General features: G+C 39.4%; 1 protein-coding gene across 3 annotated transcripts in view; it reads right to left on the reverse strand.

Moving 5' to 3' along the window:
- The window catches only part of LOC106873290 (calcium-responsive transcription factor), a 26,071-nt gene extending 1,958 nt beyond the window's left edge, over positions 1-24,113 (reverse strand). Inside the window, exons 1-12 of one of the 3 annotated variants that reach the window (XM_014920599.2) lie at positions 23,998-24,113; positions 16,593-16,813; positions 15,158-15,385; positions 12,751-12,926; positions 9,564-9,753; positions 9,266-9,383; positions 7,490-7,627; positions 6,877-7,089; positions 4,713-4,869; positions 3,745-3,937; positions 2,900-3,039; positions 1,024-1,456 (exon numbers count right to left, since the gene is read on the reverse strand). In XM_014920599.2, coding sequence (XP_014776085.1) covers positions 1,024-1,456; positions 2,900-3,039; positions 3,745-3,937; positions 4,713-4,869; positions 6,877-7,089; positions 7,490-7,627; positions 9,266-9,383; positions 9,564-9,753; positions 12,751-12,926; positions 15,158-15,385; positions 16,593-16,803 — 2,197 coding nt within the window. In that variant the 5' untranslated portion in view covers positions 16,804-16,813; positions 23,998-24,113. Of the gene's footprint in view, positions 1-1,023; positions 1,457-2,899; positions 3,040-3,744; positions 3,938-4,712; positions 4,870-6,876; positions 7,090-7,489; positions 7,628-9,265; positions 9,384-9,563; positions 9,754-12,750; positions 12,927-15,157; positions 15,386-16,592; positions 16,814-19,131; positions 20,204-22,249; positions 22,520-23,997 lie in introns of those variants that run through there. The other 2 variants (XM_014920597.2, XM_014920598.2) reach the window with 2 other exon arrangements.
- Between the last annotated feature and the right edge of the window lie 13 nt (positions 24,114-24,126).

Below are 24,126 nucleotides of genomic sequence, written 5' to 3' on the forward strand. Positions count from 1 at the left end.
ACTGGATATGGCAGATGGAAACTGAAAGAAGCCCATCGTATATATATGTTTGTATATATATATATATATATATATTTATGTATTTGTGTGGGTGTGTTTGCATTTGTCTACCCACCATTGCTTGACAACTGATGTTGGTGTGTTTACGTCCCCGTAACTTAGTGGTTAAATGATATATATATATATATATATATCATTTAACGTCCGTTTTCCATGCTGGCATGGGTTGGACAGTTTACTGGGATCTGGGAAGCCAGGAGGCTGCACCAAGCTCTGATCTGGCAATGTTTCTACAGCTGGATGCCCTTCCTAATGCCAACCACTCCGATAGTCTAGTAGGTGTTTTGTTTACATGCCAACAACACAGGGGTCAGAGGGAGGCTGGCATCAACCACAATCGGATGATGCTTTGAAAGAAAACGGACATAAGGAAAGCTTCTAACAATGCAGAAATTTTTACAGAAACCTTTATATTTTGGGCACAAAGGCCAATCTTTAGAAAGAAGCTGTCCGAGAAACGTGTAGTTACATCGATTTTGCTATCTTATTTTAAACTGTGCTTGGAATTTGGGCTAGCAGCAGCAACAACTCTACAATGCTCCTATATGTATGTGTGTGTATACAGATTGATACATAAATGTATGTATGTATATATCTATTCATATATCCTACATTGAATGTACAGTATTTGAAAGTCACTTTCTGTTCCCTCCTGCCAGCTGATATGCTGACACTGAGGGTGACCAACTGAAAGACTTGGACACTAAGGACTTCTTTCACACATGCACACACAAGGATGTAAGGGTACACATGTCTGTGGAGTGCTCAGCCACTTGCAAGCCAATCTGGCAAGCAGGCTGTTCTGTTGATTGAATCAACTGGAACCACGTGGTTGTGAAATAAACTTCTTGACCACATAGTTATGCTTGTGTCTAACATATTTATAATAATTATTTTCCTTCTTCACAAATTGCAAATTTTTCATGGATAATAATAATAATAAAACAGACAAAATGTACTTACGTCGATTAACCGCAACTGTAATTAACTGCCTTGAGTTTGGTTCCGTACCATCAGGATTAACTATTTGAGCTGTTAATCCAGGTGGCAGCAGCTGTACATTGTCCGTTTGTACAATGGCCGTGCCATCTGCTTGGATTATATGAGCTTCATGAATCGTCATTGGTGACGATCCAGTTTCAACCAACTGAGTACCATCAACTAAATGTGTTGCCTCAATAATTTGGTGCGTGCCATCAGCAGTTTGTATATATTGGGAGCTGTCTGCTGGCACAACTTGTAAAGTTGTTACAGATTCTGACGACAGAGCTGTAGCAGGAATCTCTGAATGAAGTTCTTCACATTGCTGATCATGGGAAATGTTCGTCTCATCGTCAATGGCAGAAGTGACAGTTAATGCTTCATTATTCATCACATCAGATGGAATTGATGGTAACTGGAAGATGAAAAATAGCAGCAAAATAGAAATTTGATAGAATTACCAAAAATAAAAAATGAAGGAATTTTCATAATTGCTCGTTACCGTTGATATTTCTTTTCAAAAACAATCAACAAACTGGCAGAATCATTAACACATTGGACAAAATACTTAGCTGCATTTCTTCATGCTCTTTACAATCTGAGATCAAATCTTACTGAGGTCAACTTTGTGTTTTATCTTATCATAGTCATCATCACCATCATCATCCGCTTTTCCATGTTGGCATGGGTTGGACGGTTTGACTGAGGACTGGCAAGCTAGCGGGCTGCACCAGGCTCCAATCTGATCTGGCAAGGTTTCTACAACTGGATGCCCATCCTAACCCCAACCACTCCAAGAGTGCAGTGGGTGCTTTTTAGGTGCCACCAGCATGGGAGTCAATCAGGGAGCACTGGCATCTACGATGGTTTGGATGGTGCTTTTTACATGCCACCAGCACGGGAGCCAGTCAGAGGGCACAGGTATCAGCCACATTTGGATGGTGCTTTTTATGTACCACTGGCATGGAAGCCAATCAGGGGCAACTGGTATCAGCTACGTCTGGATGGTGCTTTTTATGTACCACCAGCACGGGAGCCAGTTAGGGGGCACTGACATCAAATACATTTGGACGGTGCTTTTTACATGCCACCAGCAGAAGAGCCGGTCAAAAATGAAGTATCAGTCAAGCACTGGAATTAATATAATTGACCAACATCTTTCCCTTTAAAACTGATGGTCTTCTGCCAAAATTTGAAACAATATTATTTTTATTATTATTGTTAAAGATAGGGCAGCAAGCTGTCAGAAACATTAGCACGCCAGGCAAAATGCTTAGCGGTATTTCGTCTGCCGTTATGTTCTGAGTTCAAATTCCACCGAGGTCGACTTTGCCTTTCATCCTTTCGGGGTCAATAAATTAAGTACAAGTTACACACTGGGGTTGTCCCTTTGTCTGTCCTTGTTTGTCCCCTCTATGTATAGCCCCTTGTGGGCAATAAAGAAATAATTATTATTGTTAAAGTTGATTTCTTCCTCCAGGGTCGACAAAAAAAATGTCGGTTAAGTATTAGTTTAATCTGATAGAAAAGACATCCAGTTGTAGAAACCAAGACAAAAATGAAACGTATGAGAAATATGTGATCCTCTGGCCACTGTAAAAACAACAATGGATTTAAATAAGAAGGCCCGAAATTTTGGGGGAGGTGGCCAGTTAATTAAATTGACCCCAGTACGCAACTGGTACTTAATTTATCGACTCCGAAAGGATGAAAGGCAAAGTCAACCTCGGCGGAATTTGAACTCAGAACATAAAGACAGATGAAATACCACTAAGCATTCCGCCTGGCATGTTAACGTTTCTGCCAGCCCTAAGCCTCTAATGACTGCCAAATCGATGCTTTCATTACATTTATTTACCTGGATAAAACTTCCAGCAGAAATAAGACTTGGATGTATTTTCGAAAGTAGTTGAGCAGTTTCAGGTGTTAAACTGGTAGAGACTTGTGTTGTGCCATCACTTAAATGGGTCTCGATTCGAGAGATTACGTGTTGACCATCTGAAAGTAAAAGTTAGAATTATACAGTCCGAGTCATTTAACATATTTAATGCAATTAATCAAGAAATATTAATTAATTCTAATTACACCTTGACTAACGAGAAAACTTGAATAGCATAAGGATTAACAGAAGTCAACAAAAATAAAGGGAGATAATCAAAAGATTAATAATTAAATATAGAGTGTTCAAAAAGTCTCTCCGCAGTAAGTATTTTATTGCAAAAATTTACGAGATGGTATAAGACTACAAAAGAATATATTAGACTTTACAAGACTTTAAAAAACATTATAAGAGGTGTTGAAAGTGTCGTCCTTCATTTTCAATACATAAGTTGATTCTTCCACACATGTTTTGAAATATATTTTGGAAAGTCTGACTCTTGGAGAGTCAGAATGAAAAAATTCACTACAGAGAGACTTTTCGAACAACCTGTATAAATATAGTGTGAAGTCATCATCAGTGATATATATATTGTGTGTGTATGTGTGTGTGTGATCCAACCACTTGACAATTGGTGTTGGGGTTTCTATGCCCCTGTAATTTGTAGTTCAGCAAAAAAGACAAATAGAATAAGTAACAAAATTTTAATAACAAAACACACACACACATACACAGGGACCAACTTGTTTGACTAAACTCTTCAAGTTGGTGCCCCAGCATGGTCACAGTCCAAAGACTGAAACAAATAGAAGACAGAAAATTACCTTCTCCTGGGTTCTGTGTAAACGTGACTGTCACAGTTTCTGGGACAGCATTAGGGTTATCACTGTTGTTGGTGCCATTAGAACCCGTGTTCCAGACACTTGTTGTGCCCAGCTGGGTCATATCACAGCTTTTGTCACCATCCTGAGAAGTTTGCATATCATTACTAGTAATTATCTCCAAGTTAAGATGTTGCTGAAAGTAAAGAAAGACAAACACAAAATTAGCCCAATTAACATTTTAATTACCTAGCATTAAAGTAAATAGAGTTATTTTGCTTCAGTCATTACACTGCAGCACTACCTTGAAGAATTTTTAGTCAAACGAATCAGCCCCGGTACTTAACACACACACACACACACATATTTATATATAAGATGTAAAAAGCACCATCTGAACGTGGCCAATATCAGTGCCCCCTGACTGGCTACCATGCTGGTGGTACATAAAAAGCACTATCCAAATGTGATCACTACCAGGGCCACCTGACTGGCCCTTGTGCCGGTGGCACGTAAAAGTACCCACTACACTTTGAGAGTGGTTGGCGTTAGGAAGGGCATCCAGCTGTAGAAGCATTGCCAGATCAGATTGGAGCCTGGTGCAGCCTCTGGCTTTCCAGACCTCAGTCAAACCGTCCAACCCATGCCAGCATGGAAAACAGACGTTAAACGATGATGATGATGATGATGATGGGTTTCTTTCAGTTTTCATCTACCAAATCCACTTACAAGGCTTTGATCAGCCCAAGGCTATAGTAGAAGACTGCAAACAAAAAGAGACTCAGAACTATGTCTGGGGGTCGTCTGCTGTTCGACAGACCAAGGCATTATTACCTTGTTTGGAAACAGGAGAAGGTCATCCAACCATAGAAAATTTTTCTCGATGAAACATGGAAGAATGGATATTGAAATATTGATGATGATGATGATGATGAATGACAAGGCAAAAAAAGACAAAGAAAAAAGCTTACAGCAGGAGAAGTATAAGGAAGTTTCCCAGTTCCGATGTCTTTGAGAGCTTGATGAATGTGATTCTTCAGATCGTTAACAGTAGGAAAGAGTGTGAGATCATGGCGTTCGGGACTATTATCAGGATTCCCTGGGTACAATTCTTTGGTTACAAAATTCCTGAAAGTTTCAGATTACAATAAAGTAAAACTCATCATATTTTCTCAGACAGTCATATATATATAAATATATATACATCAGTGCTGGCTCTCGCTGCTACAGAAAACCTGTAAAGATATGCTTCAAAAAGTGACTGAATTGCACTGCTAACACAGATAGGACACATTATTGACTTGTAAGTCTTTAATATACTTGGTAGAATATTACGGTTGCATAACAAAATACGGTGCCCCAATCCACCCACAATTAATAAGTACATACCGGTTGCCAGGAATGGGTTTAATATGTAAAATCAATAAATCCAAATGTGTTACACAGCTAAATATTAGTGATTATTTAAGCAACACGTTTGTCGGTGGTTAATGGGTTGGATGTGATACTGAAGAAGGAGCAAGAACTCCTGAAATATCCATGTACACCAATTACCCATTTTTCTATTTTTGATCACATTGTTTACATAGACGTATTCGTATACGAAATGTCATAGCTTTCAGTTCTGACTCTAGTTTCTACAGACAATCTGTAGAGATAACTTTAAAAAGTGATAGATATATGTGCTTATTTTTTTTGACTGATGCCAGTGCCACCTAACTGGCACCTGTGCCAGTGGCACATAAAAAGCACCCACTACACTCAAGGAGCGGTTGGCATTAGGAAGGGCATCCAGCAGTAGAAATTCTGCCAGATCAGATTGGAGCCTGGTGCAGTCAAGCCGTCCAACCCATGCCAGTATGTAAAGCAAACATTAAACGACAACGATGATGATGATATTGTAATTTGTGAACAATAGCGAATTTGGTTACAGGTTTCTAAATAATAAAACCATCCATCCATCACTATTTCAGGGAGAGTGCTGAGGTAGAGTCCTATAGCATTTCTTCCATAAGTTCCTGTCAGAAGCAACTGTCATTACACTTTCCAGATTGATTCCCAAGTATCTCTAACTGAAATTACTCTTTTACTTGTTTTAGTCATTTGGGTGCGGCCATGCTGGAGCACTGCCCTTTAATCAAGCAAATCGACCCCAGGACTTATTCTTTGTAATCCTGGTACTTATTCCATCGGTCTCTTTTGCCAAACCGCTAGGTTATGGGGACGTAAACATACCAGCATAGGTTGTGAAACGATGTTGGGTTGCATTTCCACTACAACTTAAAACGGTTAAGACTCAAACAGAAATTGTCCGGTAATTGCCATTTGAATGGAAATTTTATTTTCACTATAAAACACATACTGCTATGTTTGTACCACCCCCTTGAGACCCAACTACACTCTAGCTGCAAAATACAGAAACCTCATAAGATATATAAACGTCCTAAATTCAGTGGTGGTGTTACTGAAAATGTGATGCGCTAATTTAATGTCTTAAACTTATCTTTATTAATGTGTCTCAAATTCTACATAAATATATACAAGATTTACACAGATATAAGAGTTAGAACTTGTGATCCACCCGCAGACCCTTTTCTTTGGAAATTTTTGCCAACTGCACTAGAACGTTTCCCTACCTCTGGTTATAAAAAGCACTTTGTTGGTGCTTGTATGGCAGGTGCAAGAGTAATGAAAACAGCCGAAATGTTTGGTGTATCAAGAAGTACTGTCTCGAAAGTAATGATAGCCTTTGAGAAAGAGAAAACCTCCTCATCAAAACAAAACTCCGGAAGAAAACCAGAACTTTCAGATATGGAACATCGGACTCTTACGCAAATACTTAGAAAGGATCACAAAAGTACAGCTCCAAAGCACCGATGTCACATAAAAAGCACTGGTGTTGGTGCCATGTAAAAAGCACCCAGTAAACACTGTAAAGTAGTTGGTATTAGAAATGGCATCCAGTCATAGAGACCAGGCCAAAATAGACAATGGAGCCTGGGGCAGTTCCTGCCTAACCAGCACCTATCAAACCATCCAACCCATGCCAGCATGGAGAATGGATATTAAGCAATGGTCATGAGGATGGCTGAATGTGCGAGTGTTAGATTTGCAAAACTGTTATTTTAGACTCACCGTAACTGTTTGCGAATGACATAAATACGAGATTCTCCAGCAGCCACCATTTCTCGAATTTTATCCTGAACTCTTGGATGTAACCGGGAGGACAATACATTGTTTTTGGCTTCAACATCTAGTTCAACAGCTGTATCGTATTTGGGTGATGCTGGTTCCACATTCTCTGCGTGAAACTCGTGCGCATTTTCAGTGGGCAGTTGTACATAATACCTGAATAGAATGAGAGAAAAAAAGACTAAATAAATGCAATATTTTGTTTGTTTTTCTTTTTAAAGAAAAGACACACCAGAAAAACAGGGGTTGGACAGAGGCGGCGAGCTGGCAGAAAAAGGCAGCCAAAAGAAGCATTTGACCCAGACTGCATTCTTCCAACTGTTAAACATGGAGGAGGATCTGTTCAAATTCCGCCGAGGTCGACTCTGCCTTTCATCCTTTCGGGGTTGATAAATTAAGTACAAGTTACGCACTGGGGTCGATGTAACCGACTTAATCCCTTTGTCTGTCCTTGTTTGTCCCCTCTGTGTTTAGCACCCTGTGGGCAATAAAGAAATAAGAAAAACAGCAACTTAAGACAAAAAATAAAAAATTACAAAATCAGGATGGGACGCACCTTTCTTGACCAATGTTGTCAAGGCAAGAAGATTTTAATTCTTGAAATCGTTTGTCCATTGAAATTTTTAACGATCTTTTATCTTGCATTAAATCAACTGTAAATTCAGGGAATTTTTTAACTTTTTTGATGTAAATCCTGTAAAATATAAAGAAAAAGGAACTTTAATGTCATGTTTTCTCATAAATACATCCAAGTTCCCTGGCTTGAGGTCCTGCAAGAACTGGAAAAGAGGCAAACAAACAGCCATATTCAACCCTTATGTTACCATATTTCTGTTGAAATATACTGGTTTTATTTTGATTAATTTTGAAAATAATGGAAAATTTCGTGAAATATTTTAGTTGTTATTAACATAAAACTAACATTTTCTTATGGAAAGTTTTAATTTAGATCACTTTAACCCTTTGGTTACCCTATTTCTCTCAAAATTCACTGCTGTCCTTTCAATTAATTTTGAAAATAATGAAGAATTTAGAAAACTAATTTTATCATTATTATTCTGGCATTTCAAACAAAAGTAAACATGAAATTTTGACACCAGTTTTAATTTAGATCAGATTAATGCTATGTGAGTCTTAAAATTTCTTCTTGTCTTCTCATGTGTTTGCTGATAAGAAACAAAGGCTTCACTGTTTATACAGTCTCCTTTTATTGCAGTTCACCATAAAAGCATATCCAGGCTTCTTGATGCCTAAACATATTGTGCTTTCATGAGGGTCCACAGTGACACTCTGTCTCTTCCCAACTAATCTCTCTTTCTAGTACCACCCCAGTCACTCACACCTTCTCTTCTTCAATGTGAATAGCCATGGAGCCCCCAACAGCAAGAAAGCTGTTCTGTTCTGGCCCCTTCTCTCATACTCTCACTTGACATCCCTTAGTATAAAATCATCTCCCTCCACTATAGCCCCACTTAGTTGAAGGAGATCTTTGTCTTGCATTTGTATTGGTGCCATAAACTGGCATCGGGAAGGGTTTCTAGCTCATAGAAACCATGGTAAAGTAGGCATTGGAACACAGCACAGTCCTCAGACCCATTGCATCCTGTCAGACCATCCAACCGATACCAGCGTGAAAAATGGTTATTAAATGATGATGATGATGATGAACATAAAGAGCAGAAAGAAATACCAAAAAGCATTTTGTCCAATGTTCTAATGATTCTGGCAATGCACCATCCTTACTTCATCATCCTCATCATTTAACATCCGTTTTCCATGCTGACATGGGTTGGATGGTTTAACTCGAGCTGGCAAGCCAGAGACCTTCCACCAGGTTCCAATTGTCTGCTTTGGCATGGTTTCTATGGCTGGAAGCCCTTCCTAATGCCAACCACGTCATAGAGTGTACTGGGTGCATTTTACATGGCACCAGCACTGACAGGGTCATTAAGTACCTTGCAAGAGAAAAACCCCTCAACTGGGAAGGAGCAGGCAATAGTATTGAGGTGGATGTGGCTTTGTGCCAGTTGAGAGATTTAAGGTATCAAGGGGACAGTTACAGAGGTCTTGCTGTAAAGTAGAGAAAAAAGTGAGTTGGAGAGTAATGTAAAGAGAGTGATAGTGAGAGAAATTATGGGGTAGATGTGATGGGACATGCCCTTAAGGGACATTAGGGGTAGTAAGAATAAGTGAAGTGATATAAAGGCTTGAGCTGGGTGAGTGAGCAGGATGAGGTGCTAAAACAATAAATACCATTTACATTAAATACCATTTATAATAAATGCCATTTACAAATTAAAAGAAAGAAGCAGAATAAATGGATAAACATTACCGAGCAGGACAGGTTTGTGTGTATTCAGGTTTTTTATTATTCTGTTCAGCTTGTTTCTTCTTCAAGTTTCCTTTTCTCCGAGGACCAAACTGACATTCCATAACAATTGCCCGGCTTCCTGGCAGCAAAAATGGTAAAATTTCATTTATCTACATCACCTTTTACTCATACCGTTTCCATTACTTTAAACCTTTAGCATTCTTTTTTTCGGAAATTAAATGAATTACATTTATGCATATAAAAGTTATAAGACACTTTTTATTTTCAATATGAAAGATTTTTTTCTTCTTTTTCTTACCTGAATTCACAAAAGGGATCCCATCAAATGGGACATATTGAGACTTCCACATAAGGCGAGTTGAAGGTTTTGCAGGACTTGGAGACTGTCGAGTCCCCCAGTAACTGTGAGTTTGTTGTTTGTGGTAAGTTAGCAACAGGTCGACTTCTATCTCACTCTCAACATAACCTCGAAATGAGTTGCCAATCATCTGTTAATAAAAATAATTAGGATTATTATTTAAGCCATAAGAATTTAGAATTCTCTATCAGTTTTAGAAATTTCAAGGGACATGAAACAGTGATTATGATGACAAATGACTAACAATTTTATTTTGAGAGCAATTAAAAGTAGAAGGGTGAGTCAAAACGTAGGACAGGTATAATTACCAACATAGGAACATGTATCATACATCAAAATGAAGCTGGTCCTCTGTGGATCACATCCCTACTTCTCAACATAGTCACCGTCTCTCTCAATAGCAATGTTCCACCTTCGAGTGAGAGCATGTATCCCTGCTCCTTAAAATTCTGTTGACTCTGGAGTCTCCAATAACCATTTCAGGCCTTTTTGCCCCCATTGTTCTCTTTCTAAATTTATATTTACTTCAAACACTGTAAAGTAGTCCGTTACAAGTAGAGAAAGTGGAGGGTTGAATTAGCTTTAGTTCTGTCACACCAAGAATTATTCAACCGCTCTAGTGTTGGTGCCACATAAAAAGCACCCAGTTTACTCTGTAAAGTATATTCTGCAAGGAAGAGCATCCAATTGTAGAAACCGTGCCAGGTGACATGAGGAGGTTCTAAAGTATTTGGGTGCAGTTGCTCTTAATGGGAGGTAACTGGGTCTGTAATAACCTGTCCAACTCATGGAAAGTGAGCATGATGATAACAATAATGAACTGGAGATATTTTATTTATCAAAATCATCATCATCATCATCGTTTAACGTCCGCCTTCCATGCTAGCATGGGTTAGACGATTTGACTGAGGACTGGCGAACCAGATGGCTGCACCAGGCTCCAATCTGATTTGGCAGAGTTTCTACAGCTGGATGCCCTTCCTAATGCCAACCACTCCGAGAGTGTAGTGGGTGCCTTTACGTGCCACCGGCATGAAGGCCAGTCAGGTGGTACTGGCAATGGCCACGCTCAAAATGGTGTATTTTACATGCCACCTGCACAGGAGCCAGTCCAGCGGCACTGGCAACGATCTCGCTTGAATGTTTTCTTCATGTGCCAGTAAGATGTTGGTAACGATCACGCTCAAATGGTGCTATTTACGTGCTACTGGCACGGAAGCCAGACAGCTGCTCTGGCAATGATCACACTCGGACGGTGCTCTTAGTGCTCCACTGGTACAGGTGCCAACACGATTTCGAATTCACTTGCCCCAACAGGTCTTCACAAGCCGAGTTTAGTATTGTGTTTATTATTCGGTATAAACATGGGAGCGGGCATAAAATGAAAGACCACTTGAGACGATCATGATCAAAGCTGTCTCTCATTTTATGTAGTGTCTTTCCCAATTGGTTGGAGACCCTGGCTGTTATTTGGAAGGCATGGGGGCCGATGTGTGATGTTGGAGTAGAGTGCTTAGAAACTTAATGAGGGGAATAAATGGAGAAGGGAGGAGACGTCCTCATCAACCCCCTACAGCAGTTGTTCAGGATCTGGCTATCTTGCATTGGTCTTGTCAGTCACATCCGCTTCCATGAGATTGTTTCTCATGGAAGCGGAGGTGAAGGATGACAGATATCTTGGATTTATGCTGTCATCACCTTTAGCAGGCTGTCATAATCAACTAAAACATGGGAGTTGGGAAGAAACTAATATATCATCATCATTGTCGTCATCGTTTAACATCCGCCTTCCATGCTGGCATGGGTTGGATGGTTTCACAAGAGCCGGCCAGGCAGAAGCCTGTACCAGACTTCTGTGACAGTTTTGGCATCATTTTTACAGTCGGATGCCCTTCCTAACGCCAACCACTCAGCAGGACAGACTTAGTGCTTTTTATGTGGTTAATTGGCAAACTAGAATTTGAAACAATTATCTCTACATGGGATGTGGTTAAGCTTGCATTACAACCATGTGGTTTTGGGTTCAGTCCCAGTTTGCAGTGCCTTGGTCAAGGTCTTCAACTATAGTCCCAGGCAAACCAATGCTAGGTGAATGAATCTTGTAGATGGAAACTATGAAGAAGCCCATCATATGTACATGTGTGTGTATACGAGTCTTTGTGTTGATCCCTTCCCTAGTTTCGGTTTATTTACTTTCCTGAAACTTAGCAGTTCAGCAAAAGAGACCAATAGAATAAGCACCAGGCTTTAAAAAAAAAACAATAACTAAATGCAGGAGTTAATCTGTTTCACTAAACCCTTACAGGCAGTGCTCCAGCATGGCTGTAGGGCAATGAATGAAAAATGGAAAAAAATAAAAGATAGGTATAGGTGTGGCTGTGTGGTAAGAAGCTTGCTCCCCAGCCACATGGTTCCAGGTTCAGTTCCACTGCATGGCACCTTGGGCAAGTGTCTTCTACTATTGCCTCGGGGTAACCAAAGCTTTGTGAGTGGATTTGGTAGACTGTTGTAAAGGGGTCTTTTGCCACTTTGTGTATCTGTCTTTTGATGACGGTTGTCGCTCTGACAGATATTGTTATATTCCAAAGTTGTCGATAGAATGGTTCTATCTGGCACTGTACGACCCCCAGTTGTACAGTGTTATCATCCTCAAAAAAATTGGTTCGTTATAACGTCCACTCAGTATCACAATATAATTTCTGTATCAGCACAGACACGATTATCAACACAGTCGACATGTTCTCTTGACCTTCCCCTGTTGACCGGCTACTGGTCTATTTATAATGGCTGGCTACTACCACTTTTTGCCGGGAGGGGTGTACAGTTTCACTATACAACATAGACAGAAACTGTAAGAACCCCATTGTGTATGTATGTATGTGTGTGTGTGTGTCTGTACCTGTAAATGTCTTTGTACCCCTATTTGTCCCTCACCACTACTTGACAACTGGTGTTGGCATATTTAAGTCCTTGTAACTTAGCGGTTCAACAAAAGAGACCAATAGAATAAGTATCAGGCTTAAAAAAAAAAAAATTCTTCAAGGCAGTGCCCCAGCATGGCCACATTCCAATGACTGAAACAAGTAAAAGACAAAAGATAGTAATGTAGAATCCAATTTGCTGTTACCTGGCAATTATGAAGTCGTGCTGCCCATGAGGGACAATTGAGCGGCAGAGAATGAATGGACTGAGGTGATGGTTGCGGAAGAGGGGAAACTAACATCATCCCAGAATCGGTTTCACTGATTGTTGCTGAAACTTCATTGGAATCGGAATTCTCAATATTTTCAAGTTGATCGACATCTGTAAATAATTAAAAACAATTGGAGGTCATCATCATCATCTAACGTCTGTTTTCCCTGCTGGCATGGGTTGGACGGTTTGACAGGAGCTTGCAAGGCCAAGAGCAGCAGCAGCAGCAGGCTCAATTGTCTGTTCTGACATGCTTTCTACAGCTGGACACCAACCACTTTATGGAATATACTGGGTGCTTTTTACATGGTACCAGTACCAGTTCTTTTTACATGGTACCAGTACCAGTGCTTTTTATGTGGCATCAGTGCCAGTGTTTCATGTGGCACCATCACCAGTGCCTTTTACATGGCACCAGCACTGACAGGGTCACCATAATTAAAAAAACATTAGAGTTAGAATTATCAATATTTTTAAGTTGATCTCACATCTCATCATTCCATCATCACTGTCTCCTTTCCAGTTACACCCACCTACCCTCATATAATGCAGGGTAGGTCATATATCTCCACTACAACAAGGCTGTCCTTCCGTCATATTTTAGCCTCTCAAAACTTAACATAACGCAACCCCTCACTCTACCATGACCCTGCTGGGTCACTGGGTCAAGGGGTTTGTTTCTTTGCAATTTCACAAGTTTTGAGGTCAAGAAAAAAGAAAAGCATTCAATGATGGAAACCATATCAAAACAAAGGAGTTTGATGCAGTCCTCCAGCTCATTGGATTCTGCTGAACCATTCCATCCTTGCCAGTATAAAAGACAGATTGTTAAATGATGATGACATTATGCAATTAGTGTTTCTTCAAAGCATTTGAACCCTTTTTTTAACCTGAGGCTACCGTGGGTTCTATGTTACAAACTTCTTGCAAGAAAGTAATCTAAATTTAAAAAGGTAAGATTGATACATCGTTAAAGAAAAACAGAAAGATTAGAATTTAAAAATGCATTTTTTTTTTTCAATGTAAGATTTGGAAAAATACCCTGAAGGCAACCATATCAAAAAATGCAACAGGACTTTCTTTCCAATATTTTGTTAAGATTATTTCTACAATTACAGAGATGTACTTGCATAGCAAGTGACCCAATCTCAGATCGTGTGCTGGAACGAAAACAATTGCAGCATGGAAGGTGTTTATAAGCCATTTAAGAAACACACAAAAACCGTTAGATTCACTTCAATATTTAAATTTAATTTGCCAAAATATTTTCGTCGCTGTGAGACCGCAACCTGTTCACTGACAAAATTTTGTGCTGCATCTCAGATGAATCTAACAGTTTTTGTGTGTTTCTTAAATGGCTTATGCAGCAATTGATTTTTACAATTATTCTATAGAAATTACAGCCAGCTCTGATTTTTGCTACGTTTCGCATCAAGACATCAGATGTAAACAAAGAATGAGATCTAAGACAAAAATGGGTAATGAGTGTATATGCCATATTTCAGGGGATTTTGTCTTCGATCTCATTTTACATCTCGATATGAAACTTAGCAAAAATCTGAGCTGGATATAATTTCTATAGAATATCTATAGAAATAATATTAACAAAATAATGTAAATGGCACTGCTAACACAGTAGAACAGGGTGCTGACTTATGAAAACATTTAATATACTTCATAGCAAAATCTAATGTGTCTTGAATGACACAACAATGCAGAGGGGACTATAATAACTGTTATAATTTAATTATCCATAGTCTGATATCATATTATAGCAGTGACTTGCTCCTGTGCCAGTGGCACATTAAAAGCACAATCCGAATGTGGTCGATGCCAGCCACCCTCACTCTGTGTGGCTCCTGTGCCGGTAGCACGTAAAAAAGCACCCACCACACTCCCGGAGTGGTTGGCGTTTGGAAGGGCATCCAGCTGTAGAAACATTGCCAGATTCAGACTGGAGTCTCCTGGTTTGCCAGACCCCAGCCAAACCATCCAACCCATGCCAGCATGGAAAACAGATGTTTGATGATGATGATGATGATGTTGATGACTCAATCAATTCCTAACGATACCTGAAGAAGGAATTTTTATATTCCGAAATATTATTATATCAGATTATGAATAATTAAATTATAACAGTTATTATAGTCCACTCTGCATTGTTGTGCCATTTAAGATACATTATATTTTACAAATAATACACAATGCTTCAAGCAAACTTCAATACTCTCATATTGTGTTTGCAAAACAGAATGTCACATACCTACAAATGATTAATATTTCTTTCCAATCTATTATATATTGATTATATCAGAAAGAAATCACTCAGCAAATAGACATACCTGGAAGTTCTGCTTTTACTTCAAAGTTATTGGTATTTACAGCAATAATTGTAGCAATTTCAGGGTTCACTGAGCTGGGCACAACCTGCCAGACCTTCTCACCACCATCAGATTGGGTCGAGTTTAGGAGTTCCTGAGCAGGGGAGGTAACTGTAATGATTTGTAGCTGACCATTTGTCACAGGAGTAGCAAGTAAACTCTGTAAAGTTGGTGCACCATTTTGATTACCTGTAAAGAAATATTTAACATATATAAGAACATGATAGGTTTTATTTTCACAGCCTCGTAAATACGCCAAACAGAATATAAAACTGCATAATATCAGACTTAAGTCAAAAACACTGTTTAAAAGTGGAAAAGTGTAAATTTTACATAGTTCATACTCTGTATTCAACATCCGTTTCATTAAGATAAACACTACCAAATGTATAATTTCATAATTGTTATACATGGTTAGTCCACATCACTCCATAAGAATCATAGGGCTGGTTTCCTGGTCCTTCTAGCATATATATTCTTCCCTGAATGAAGCACCAGTCCTTCGTAGGGTTATTAATTTTTATCAGCTGAGTAGGTGGAGGCAGATGGCCTAGTGGTTAAAGCAGCGGACTCATGGTCGAGGGATTACAGGTTTAAATCTCAGACCAGGCAATGTGTATGTTTATGAGCAAAACGCCTAGGAGTTTAGGTAATGGTGAACCTCTGCTGACTCTTCTGCCACAACTTTCTCTCACTCTTTCCTCCTGCATCTAGCAGCTCACCTGCGACGGACCGGCGTCCCGTCCAGGTGAGGAACTTATACGCCAATGAAACCAGGAAACCAGCCCTTATGAGCCAGGCATGGCTCAAGAAGGAACAAACAACAACACCAGCTGAGTGGACTGGAACAACATAAAATTCCCAGTCCAGGAATTGAAACCACAATTTTACAATCTTGAGTCCAGCACCCTAACCACTAAGCCTTCACAATAATTAGTTACATCATCATCATCATTTAACGTCCGCTTTCCATGCTAGCATGGGTTGGACGATTTAACTGAGGACTGGTGAAACAGGTGGCTACACCAGACTCCAGTCTGATTTGGCAGTGTTTCTACAGCTGGATGCCCTTCCTAATGCCAACCACTCCGAGAGTGTAGTGGGTGTTTTTTACGTGCCAGTCCAGCGGTACTGGCAACAGCCATGCTCAAATGGTGTATTTTACATGCCACCTGTACAGGAGTCAGGCCACTGTTTTGTTCACATGCCATCGGCACAAGTGCCAGTAAGGCAAAGCTGGAAACGATCGCACTCAAATGGTGCTAATTAAATTAAATTAAAACAAATACATGGAAGTCAGTCCCATTAGAAGGTGGTGGTAACTATTGGAATGTAGAATCATAGTAAGGTGTTGGATAAAATGAAATCTGAATGAGTATGAAAAATAACCCTTTACCTCCACTGTGAGCAATTGTTGTTTCTGCATCTTGGCAGACAGCTTGTCCATTCTTTGGTAAGAGTGCCGCTATTGTCTCGGGTGAAGTGTGGATTATTTCTATGGGAGTACCAGAAGTGATCAGTTCTCCTCCTTGGCTAATGTCTTGAACAGTGGCTGTTGTCAAGAGAGACTCAGGAACAGATGACAAGATCTGCACCCCATCTGACATGATTAGTCACCTGTAAAAGAAAATAAACAAGAAGATAACTTCAAACATTGGATATTATCAACCTAGGACAGAAGCAAGCATATGATGGGAGAAACCGGCTGAATAGAGAGATAGTGAATTAGAATAGGAAGAAATGATACAGTTTGCATCATCATCATTTAACATCCATTTTCCATAGAGGTATGGATTGGCTGCCTCCACAGGAACTGGAAGGTCAGGAGGCTGTACCAATCCCTGCTATCTGTTTTGGCAATGTTTCTACAGCTGGATGCCCTTCCTAATGCCAACCACTTTACAGAGTGTGCTGGGTTGCTTTTTTTATGTGACTCCAGCAGCAATGAGGCCACCAAGTGACTTGCAAGACAAGATCTCTTCAACTGAGGGACAGAAAAAAAAAAAGGAGTCTTGCATTAGAGGGGAAATGTGGCTGCCTCAGCTGAGGAGAGAGTGAAGAGAGAGGGGAGAGTGAGAAAGAGAAGATGGTGGTAGCAGTGTGTGGGCTGGGGACTGGAAAGGCTGAGTGGGAGAATTCATGAGACTGTAAAAGGGATGTGGTGGGTGGAGATGGTATTAGGAGGATATGTGGTAGGGGAAATGCAGCAGCTGGTGAGCATGGGGGAGGGGAGATGGGTTGTGGATGGGGTTAGGGTTAGGGGACAGATTGTGTGCAGGAGGAGGAGGAGGCATGGACATAAAGGACACACCTGTATGGTCTTAATTTTTACCTAACTGGGTGGGTTTTCTTATGCTCAACTCTATATGTGTTGGCACTCCATCAGTTGCGACGTCGAGGGTTCCAGTTGATCCGATCAACGGAACAGCCTGCTCGTGAAATTAACGTGCAAGTGGCTGAGCACTCCACAGACACGTGTACCCTTAACGTAGTTCTCGGGGATATTCAGCGTGACACAGTGTGACAAGGCTGACCCTTTGAGCCTGTAATTCAAAGGCTCAACTCTAGCTGTAATAGAAAAGACACAGTAATGCCAGGGTGTAGTGCGAAAGACAATAATAACAGAAAGGTTGGTGAGCTGGCAGAAACGTGAGCACGCCAGGCGAGATGCTTAGCGGTATTTCATCTGCCATTACATTTTGAGTTCAAATTCCGCCGAGGTCAATAAATTAAGTACCAGTTACACACTGGGGGTCGATGTAACCGACTTCATCCCTTTGTCTGTCCTTGTTTGTCCCCTCTGTGTGTAGCCCCTTTGTGGGCAGTAAAGAAATAAGAAACGTTAGCACGCCGGTCGAAATGCTTAGCAGTATTTCGTCTATCTTTACGTTCTGAGTTCAAATTCTGCCGACATCAACTTTGTCTTTCATCCTTTTGGGGGTCGATAAATTAAGTACCAGTTGCATACTGTTGATCCAATCAACTGGACCCCTCCCCACAAAATTTTGGGCTTTGTGCCTAGAATAGAAAAGAATAATAGCAGAAAGTAGACACTAATAGCAACAACAAATTTGCTCATGAAAAAGAGATTGTAAGTTGTAGAACTGGTAAAAGGTGAGAGCATGATGGATGTGAATAACGAGTGACCTGGGGAAGAAGTGATGGCTTGCATTCGAGGAGGCAAATATAATCCCTTGATATTCAGGCATCCGGAGGGTGGGGTGAGAGTGATGGCTGGTGGTAGGGAGTGTTTAGTATACAGTGGTTGGCATTAGGAAGGGCATCCAGCTGTAGAAACCTTGCCAGATCAGATTGGAGCCTGGTGCAGCCTCCCAGCTTACCAGTCCTCAGTCAAACTGCCCAACCCATGCCAGCATGGAAAGCAGACGTTAAACAATGAAGATATAAAATTTTGAAAGTGTTAATTTAAGTCACTTTAACACTTCTTGTGCATACAGGTATGTTCTCTACATCCCTCTCTCACACAAGTGATCCTAGTCTCACAAGCTCACACGTGCTGGTGCCACATAAAAACATCCATGTTGGTTCCCCATAAAAGTGCTCATACTAATGTTACATAAAAGCGCTTATGTCGATGTCACAGTAAATGGCACCCAGTCCACACTCTGTAAAGTGGTTGGCATTAGGAAGGGCATCCAGCCATAGAAACCATGCCAAAACAGAGAAATGGAGCCTGTGGCAGCTCTAGTCAAACTGCCCAACCCATGCTAGAATGGAAAACAAACATTAAATGACGATGATGATGATTTCACTTCTGTTTTTAATTACTTAATTTCTTCCTTTGAGGAAAGAACTAGTTTCTAACAAAGATACAAAGCTCTATTGTTGAATTTCAATTAATTTTTAAAATAACAAAAAATTTAGTGAAAAACCTAGTCATTTTATGTTGCTGTTTGGAACATAAATACTCTTACCTCTTTTACTTGTTTCAGTCATCTGACTGCGGCCATGCTGGAGCACCGCCTTTAGTCAAGCAAATCGACCCCAGGACTTATTCTATCGGTCTCTTTTGCCGAACCGCTAAGTTACGGGGACGTAAGCACACCAGCATCGGTTGTCAAGCGATGGTGGGGGGACAAACACAGACACACAAACACACATATATATGACAGGCTTCTTTCAGTTTCCGTCTACCAAATCCACTCACAAGGTTTTGGTCGGCCCGAGGCTATAGTAGAAGACACTTGCCCAAGGTGCCATGCAGTGGGACTGAACCCGGAACCACGTGGTTCATAAGCAAGCTACTTACCACATAGCCCACTTTAAAACAGGAAGTTTGTATCATAGAATCAGGGCTGGTTGGTATTAAAAGGGGGTTTTGCCATTTTTGTAGATGGCCCCTCACCAGCTTTATGTCTTATCAATTGTTATGGTCCTTTGTCCTCTTCTTCATGAGATACCATCAGATTACTCTCTCAACTCTAATGCTTATTTATTCTTTTATTTGTTTCGGTCATTTGACTGTGGCCATGCTAAAGCACTGCCTTTAATCAAGCAAATCGACCCCACGACTTATTCTTTGTAGGCCTAGTACTTATTCTATCGATCTCTTTTGCCGAACCACCAAGTTATAGGGGACGTAAACACACCAGCATCGGTTGTCAAGCGATGTTGGGGGGGGGGGACAAATGCAGACACACAAACATATACATATATATATGACAGGCTTCTTTCAATTTCCATCTACCAAATCCACTCACAAGGCTTTGGTCAGCCTGAGGCTATAGTAGAAGACACTGCCCAAGGTGTCATGCAGTGGGACTGAACCCAGAACCATGTGGTTGGTAAACTAGCTACTTACCACACAACTACTCCTGCACCTAAATATGTATATATTTTCTGTTTTTAACTAATTAAATTCTTCTGAGAAAGGAGCTGTTCTCTAACAAAAATACAAAGCTCCATTGCTGGAATGTCCATAACAAAAATGTCACAGTTTAAACTGGAGAAAAGTCTAAAGTCTTGATATGTGTGTGTATATATATATATACATACATGCATATATATATATAATATATATAGTACTATTACACCAGTAACTTAATATATATACCTAGTAGGTGTATGAGTATGTATATGTCATTATATCTACAGGTATATGTATGTATATATTACCAATGGTTATATATCTACAGAATGAGTATATATATATATATATATATATATATATATATATATATATATATACATGCATGCACACACACAGAGACACACGCGAAGTATGTGACTACACAAACACCCATACGTATTATTTACTGACAGAAAAAAAAGCATTGAGTCATACATTCAGTCTGCCGGTCAATAACACCTGTATTGGGGACAACCTCGCCACACCCAGCCCCGCACATTGTATGCATATATATGTATATATATAAATCCTTTATGCTGAAATCAATAACTGGAATTATTGATGATATTGAAAGAACATGAGGAGTATTTCAGAAGACAACCCAATACAACAATCGTTTATAATTACGTAGTGAAAACGGGGAGGGGAAGGGGCTCAATTTTAGTATAAAAACAAATGAAGGGGAACCCTAGGTGAGCCTTAATTGAGCAGAACGACGGTCAAATGTATTCTAATCATTTCGTCATTGCTTTTGCTGGTTTTGTTTTACAGGCACAATGTATCGAGGACTACATTAATCCGATGTTGTTTTACTTTTTTTAATACGTTAAGATGTGATTTGAGGGGCACTTGGTTGCTATTTCTAATAGGTCTAACGACTGATTATGTATACAGATTTGACTGCACCAGTATTAACACTAAGTTGGCCCTAGGATTAAGTGTTCTAGCCGTGACAATCCCGTCTTATATTCAAAAACAGTGTACGTGTGTGTGTAAATATATTATTCAAAGTCCTGTCTTCTTATGAAACAATAATGTGATTTGCGAGCGATTAGGCTGCTATTTCTACCAATTAGTGCGGCTAAGTAGAGGCTTTCTCAGTAGTTTCGTCTCTTTAAAAATATTATTTGCTGTATTTTACATGAATACACCTCAAAGTTTATATATGAGCTTATATGAAGGGCATTGAGCGACACCGTTCCTAGTAAGAATCGAACTGCTGGGTACCTGATACCTATTTTAATAATGAAAATTAATACAAAACCAGACTGAAAATGGAAGTAAATGTTAACACAAGTCAGAAGTATAGTGTCTAGAGAAAATACTGCATTACGGTGGAATTACATTGATGAAGAATTTATAGAATATAGAATGGTCTGGTATTTATAGCAAGGAACTGAGATATCAAAGTAACACAGACGGAATTTCATTTATATATTCATTATATTTATATATAATGAATCGCAAATTAGTGTATAATAATATCTGTTGTGTCTATGTTTAAGAGCCTGGACTAGGATCAAAAGCACTCCAGCCATGACCAACCAGTCTTAATTTCAGACGTGTGTGGTAATGTAGTGGTGCCAGATGCGTTATGTATCCTTCCATTTTTAGTGTAAAGATGTTTTGGTTGTAATATCGGTGGAGGATTTAGTTGTTATTTCTAGTCGCAGGTACGAGAGACGAGAGAGAGAGAGAGAGAGATCGGTTCCCTGGTTAAGTCGGGGTTTCATCGATGAGGTAAAAATGGTAAATTAAAGAATGAATATCGAAAGCATCAAGGAATTATTAATTGTGAACATGTCCGTATATACATAGGTGTTAGTTGAGGTGGGGGGGGTTACATGGAGAGGTTCTGTTAGGTCTGAAGAATTCAAAAATATTTAAAACAGAAAAGCATGAGGGGACCAAATATTTTGGCTTTGCAGAGTCTGGTGTCTGGGAACAAGAGAAAGTGAGAGAGCAGCAGGAATTATGGTAAAGACGATGAGTTATGCGGTATAACGGTAGTGAAACAGTGAATGGCATATTGAGATATATGGCAATTATAATATCCTCAGTAATGATCACAGATGAGTCCCGTAATTTAAGACTTCGTCCCACAAGGAGCAACAGTGATTCGAACTCACAACCTGAATCTAACAAATAAAAACCAAGCTTTAAAGCGAAAACGAGTCACAAACCTCGAAATCGTCGCAAAACCTCGACTTCAAGATGGCGATGAAACTGAGGCCAAAATGTGTGTGTGTACGTAGCTGGCTGGGTCTGTGTGCGTAGCTGTGTCTGTATGTGTGTGGAGTTCAGCTGTCTGTGTGTTTGGGTTTGCGTTTATGTGTATGCGCATGTGCATAAGTCCGTGCGTATGTGTTTAGGTTTCCATATCGTATGTGTGTGTGCGCACGTAGATATATATATATATGCATAAACATGCGTGTGTATGTACATAAAGTGTAACTATACGCATGAGTGCGTGTGTGTATGTGCCTCTATGAATGTGTGTTAGTCATGACGCGTTAATCGAACTTGGCAGATGGCGCTACTTGTTTTTCTTCCACAAAAAAATCCTCTTTTTCTTTAATTATTTTCGTTAAACATTAAAAGTTACAAAAAATTAAACATTTTTTAATTGTTTCTTTTATGAAAGTATTGTTGGCAAGATCATATTTGATAACCTCTAATGTAAAATTTTACTGAAAATAAAGGAAAAAATAGAGAATTTGTAATTAGCGATTTTTTTTCCATTTCATTTGAAAATAACAAAATTGAAGACTATATTAACGCAAGTTATATCTATGAACAAGTAATTATTAATGTGTGTATCGTTAGCTGTTTTATAAATAAAGGAAGATGCTTTTTTTTTTATTTAAAAGTATAAAAAAAAGTCGGGTGTGTATGTCAAGTTAAGTTCGAACCTTTTCAAGACATCAACAATATGAGAAGTTCCTGCTAGAACTCTGCCACGGCATTCAAATTATATTGGGTCTGTTGAGACCTTACCGCTCAAATATTGTAACAATCACTTGAATAAACATAGAGCTTCGACGATAGTGTTAATACCTTAAATTACCTTTTTATGTTTGTATAAGCGGTAAAATAGTCATAGCGCAACACATGGATATCAATCCTCTGAGACTAGGGATTTCATCAGTGAAGCATAGCATTCTCTGCGTTTATTTACATGCATTCGCACATTGTACTTTTTCACCGAGCATGTAGGTATTATTCATCATCATTTAACGTCTACTTTTCCATGCTTGCGTGGGTCAGGCGGAATTTGTTAAGGCAGATTTTTTTATAGCCATATGCTCTTCCTGTCGCCAACCCTCGACTGTTTCCAGCCAAAGTAATATTTCCCAGTGGTCAAACATGTTTTTCATAGAAGACTGAAAACGAATATTAATGCTCAGATGAAAGTGATATTCGATCACGACAAGCACACACACGCACATACATGGTCGTTTAAGAATCGATAAATCAGAAAAACGATGTATTTGTATGTTTGTCAATCGAGTGAGTCTATTAATCGAAGTATACAGTGTTATATATCCGTTTCAGCCGATCTTACTTGCACAGTTAAGTAATACCACATGCTCTTCTTGAAGTGTACCTAGTGTGAAATCAGTTTGATAAGATTAACAGTAATGGATCTACAATACTGTATACTTTGAATTGTACACACACACACACACATAAATGTAGCATACACTCTAGTGAAATTCCTCTCCTTTTATTATATACTAGCAGAAATACCCGGCGTTGCCCGGGTTAAAGAGAATAATGAAATCTAAAAACGCCGTCTAGACTACGCATCATCTTTATATATAGAGATGTATATACACACACGCACCCAAACACACGTATATATATGTATATCAATATAAATATATGAAAGTCAATGAAGTTTCGTAAAAGAAGGTGATCATGTACATACTTTCTTGCTGTTGTGATTATAACACCTCATTGTAAACTATGTTCCTTGTTTTCCCTTGTAGAGCATATACAAATAGGTTTTTTGTTGCTGCCCACTCTTGAGCAGCCAACATACAGTTGTCCATGTGAG

This window comes from Octopus bimaculoides, chromosome 2 (genome assembly GCF_001194135.2).
Source record: "Octopus bimaculoides isolate UCB-OBI-ISO-001 chromosome 2, ASM119413v2, whole genome shotgun sequence".
NCBI lineage: Eukaryota > Metazoa > Mollusca > Cephalopoda > Octopoda > Octopodidae > Octopus > Octopus bimaculoides.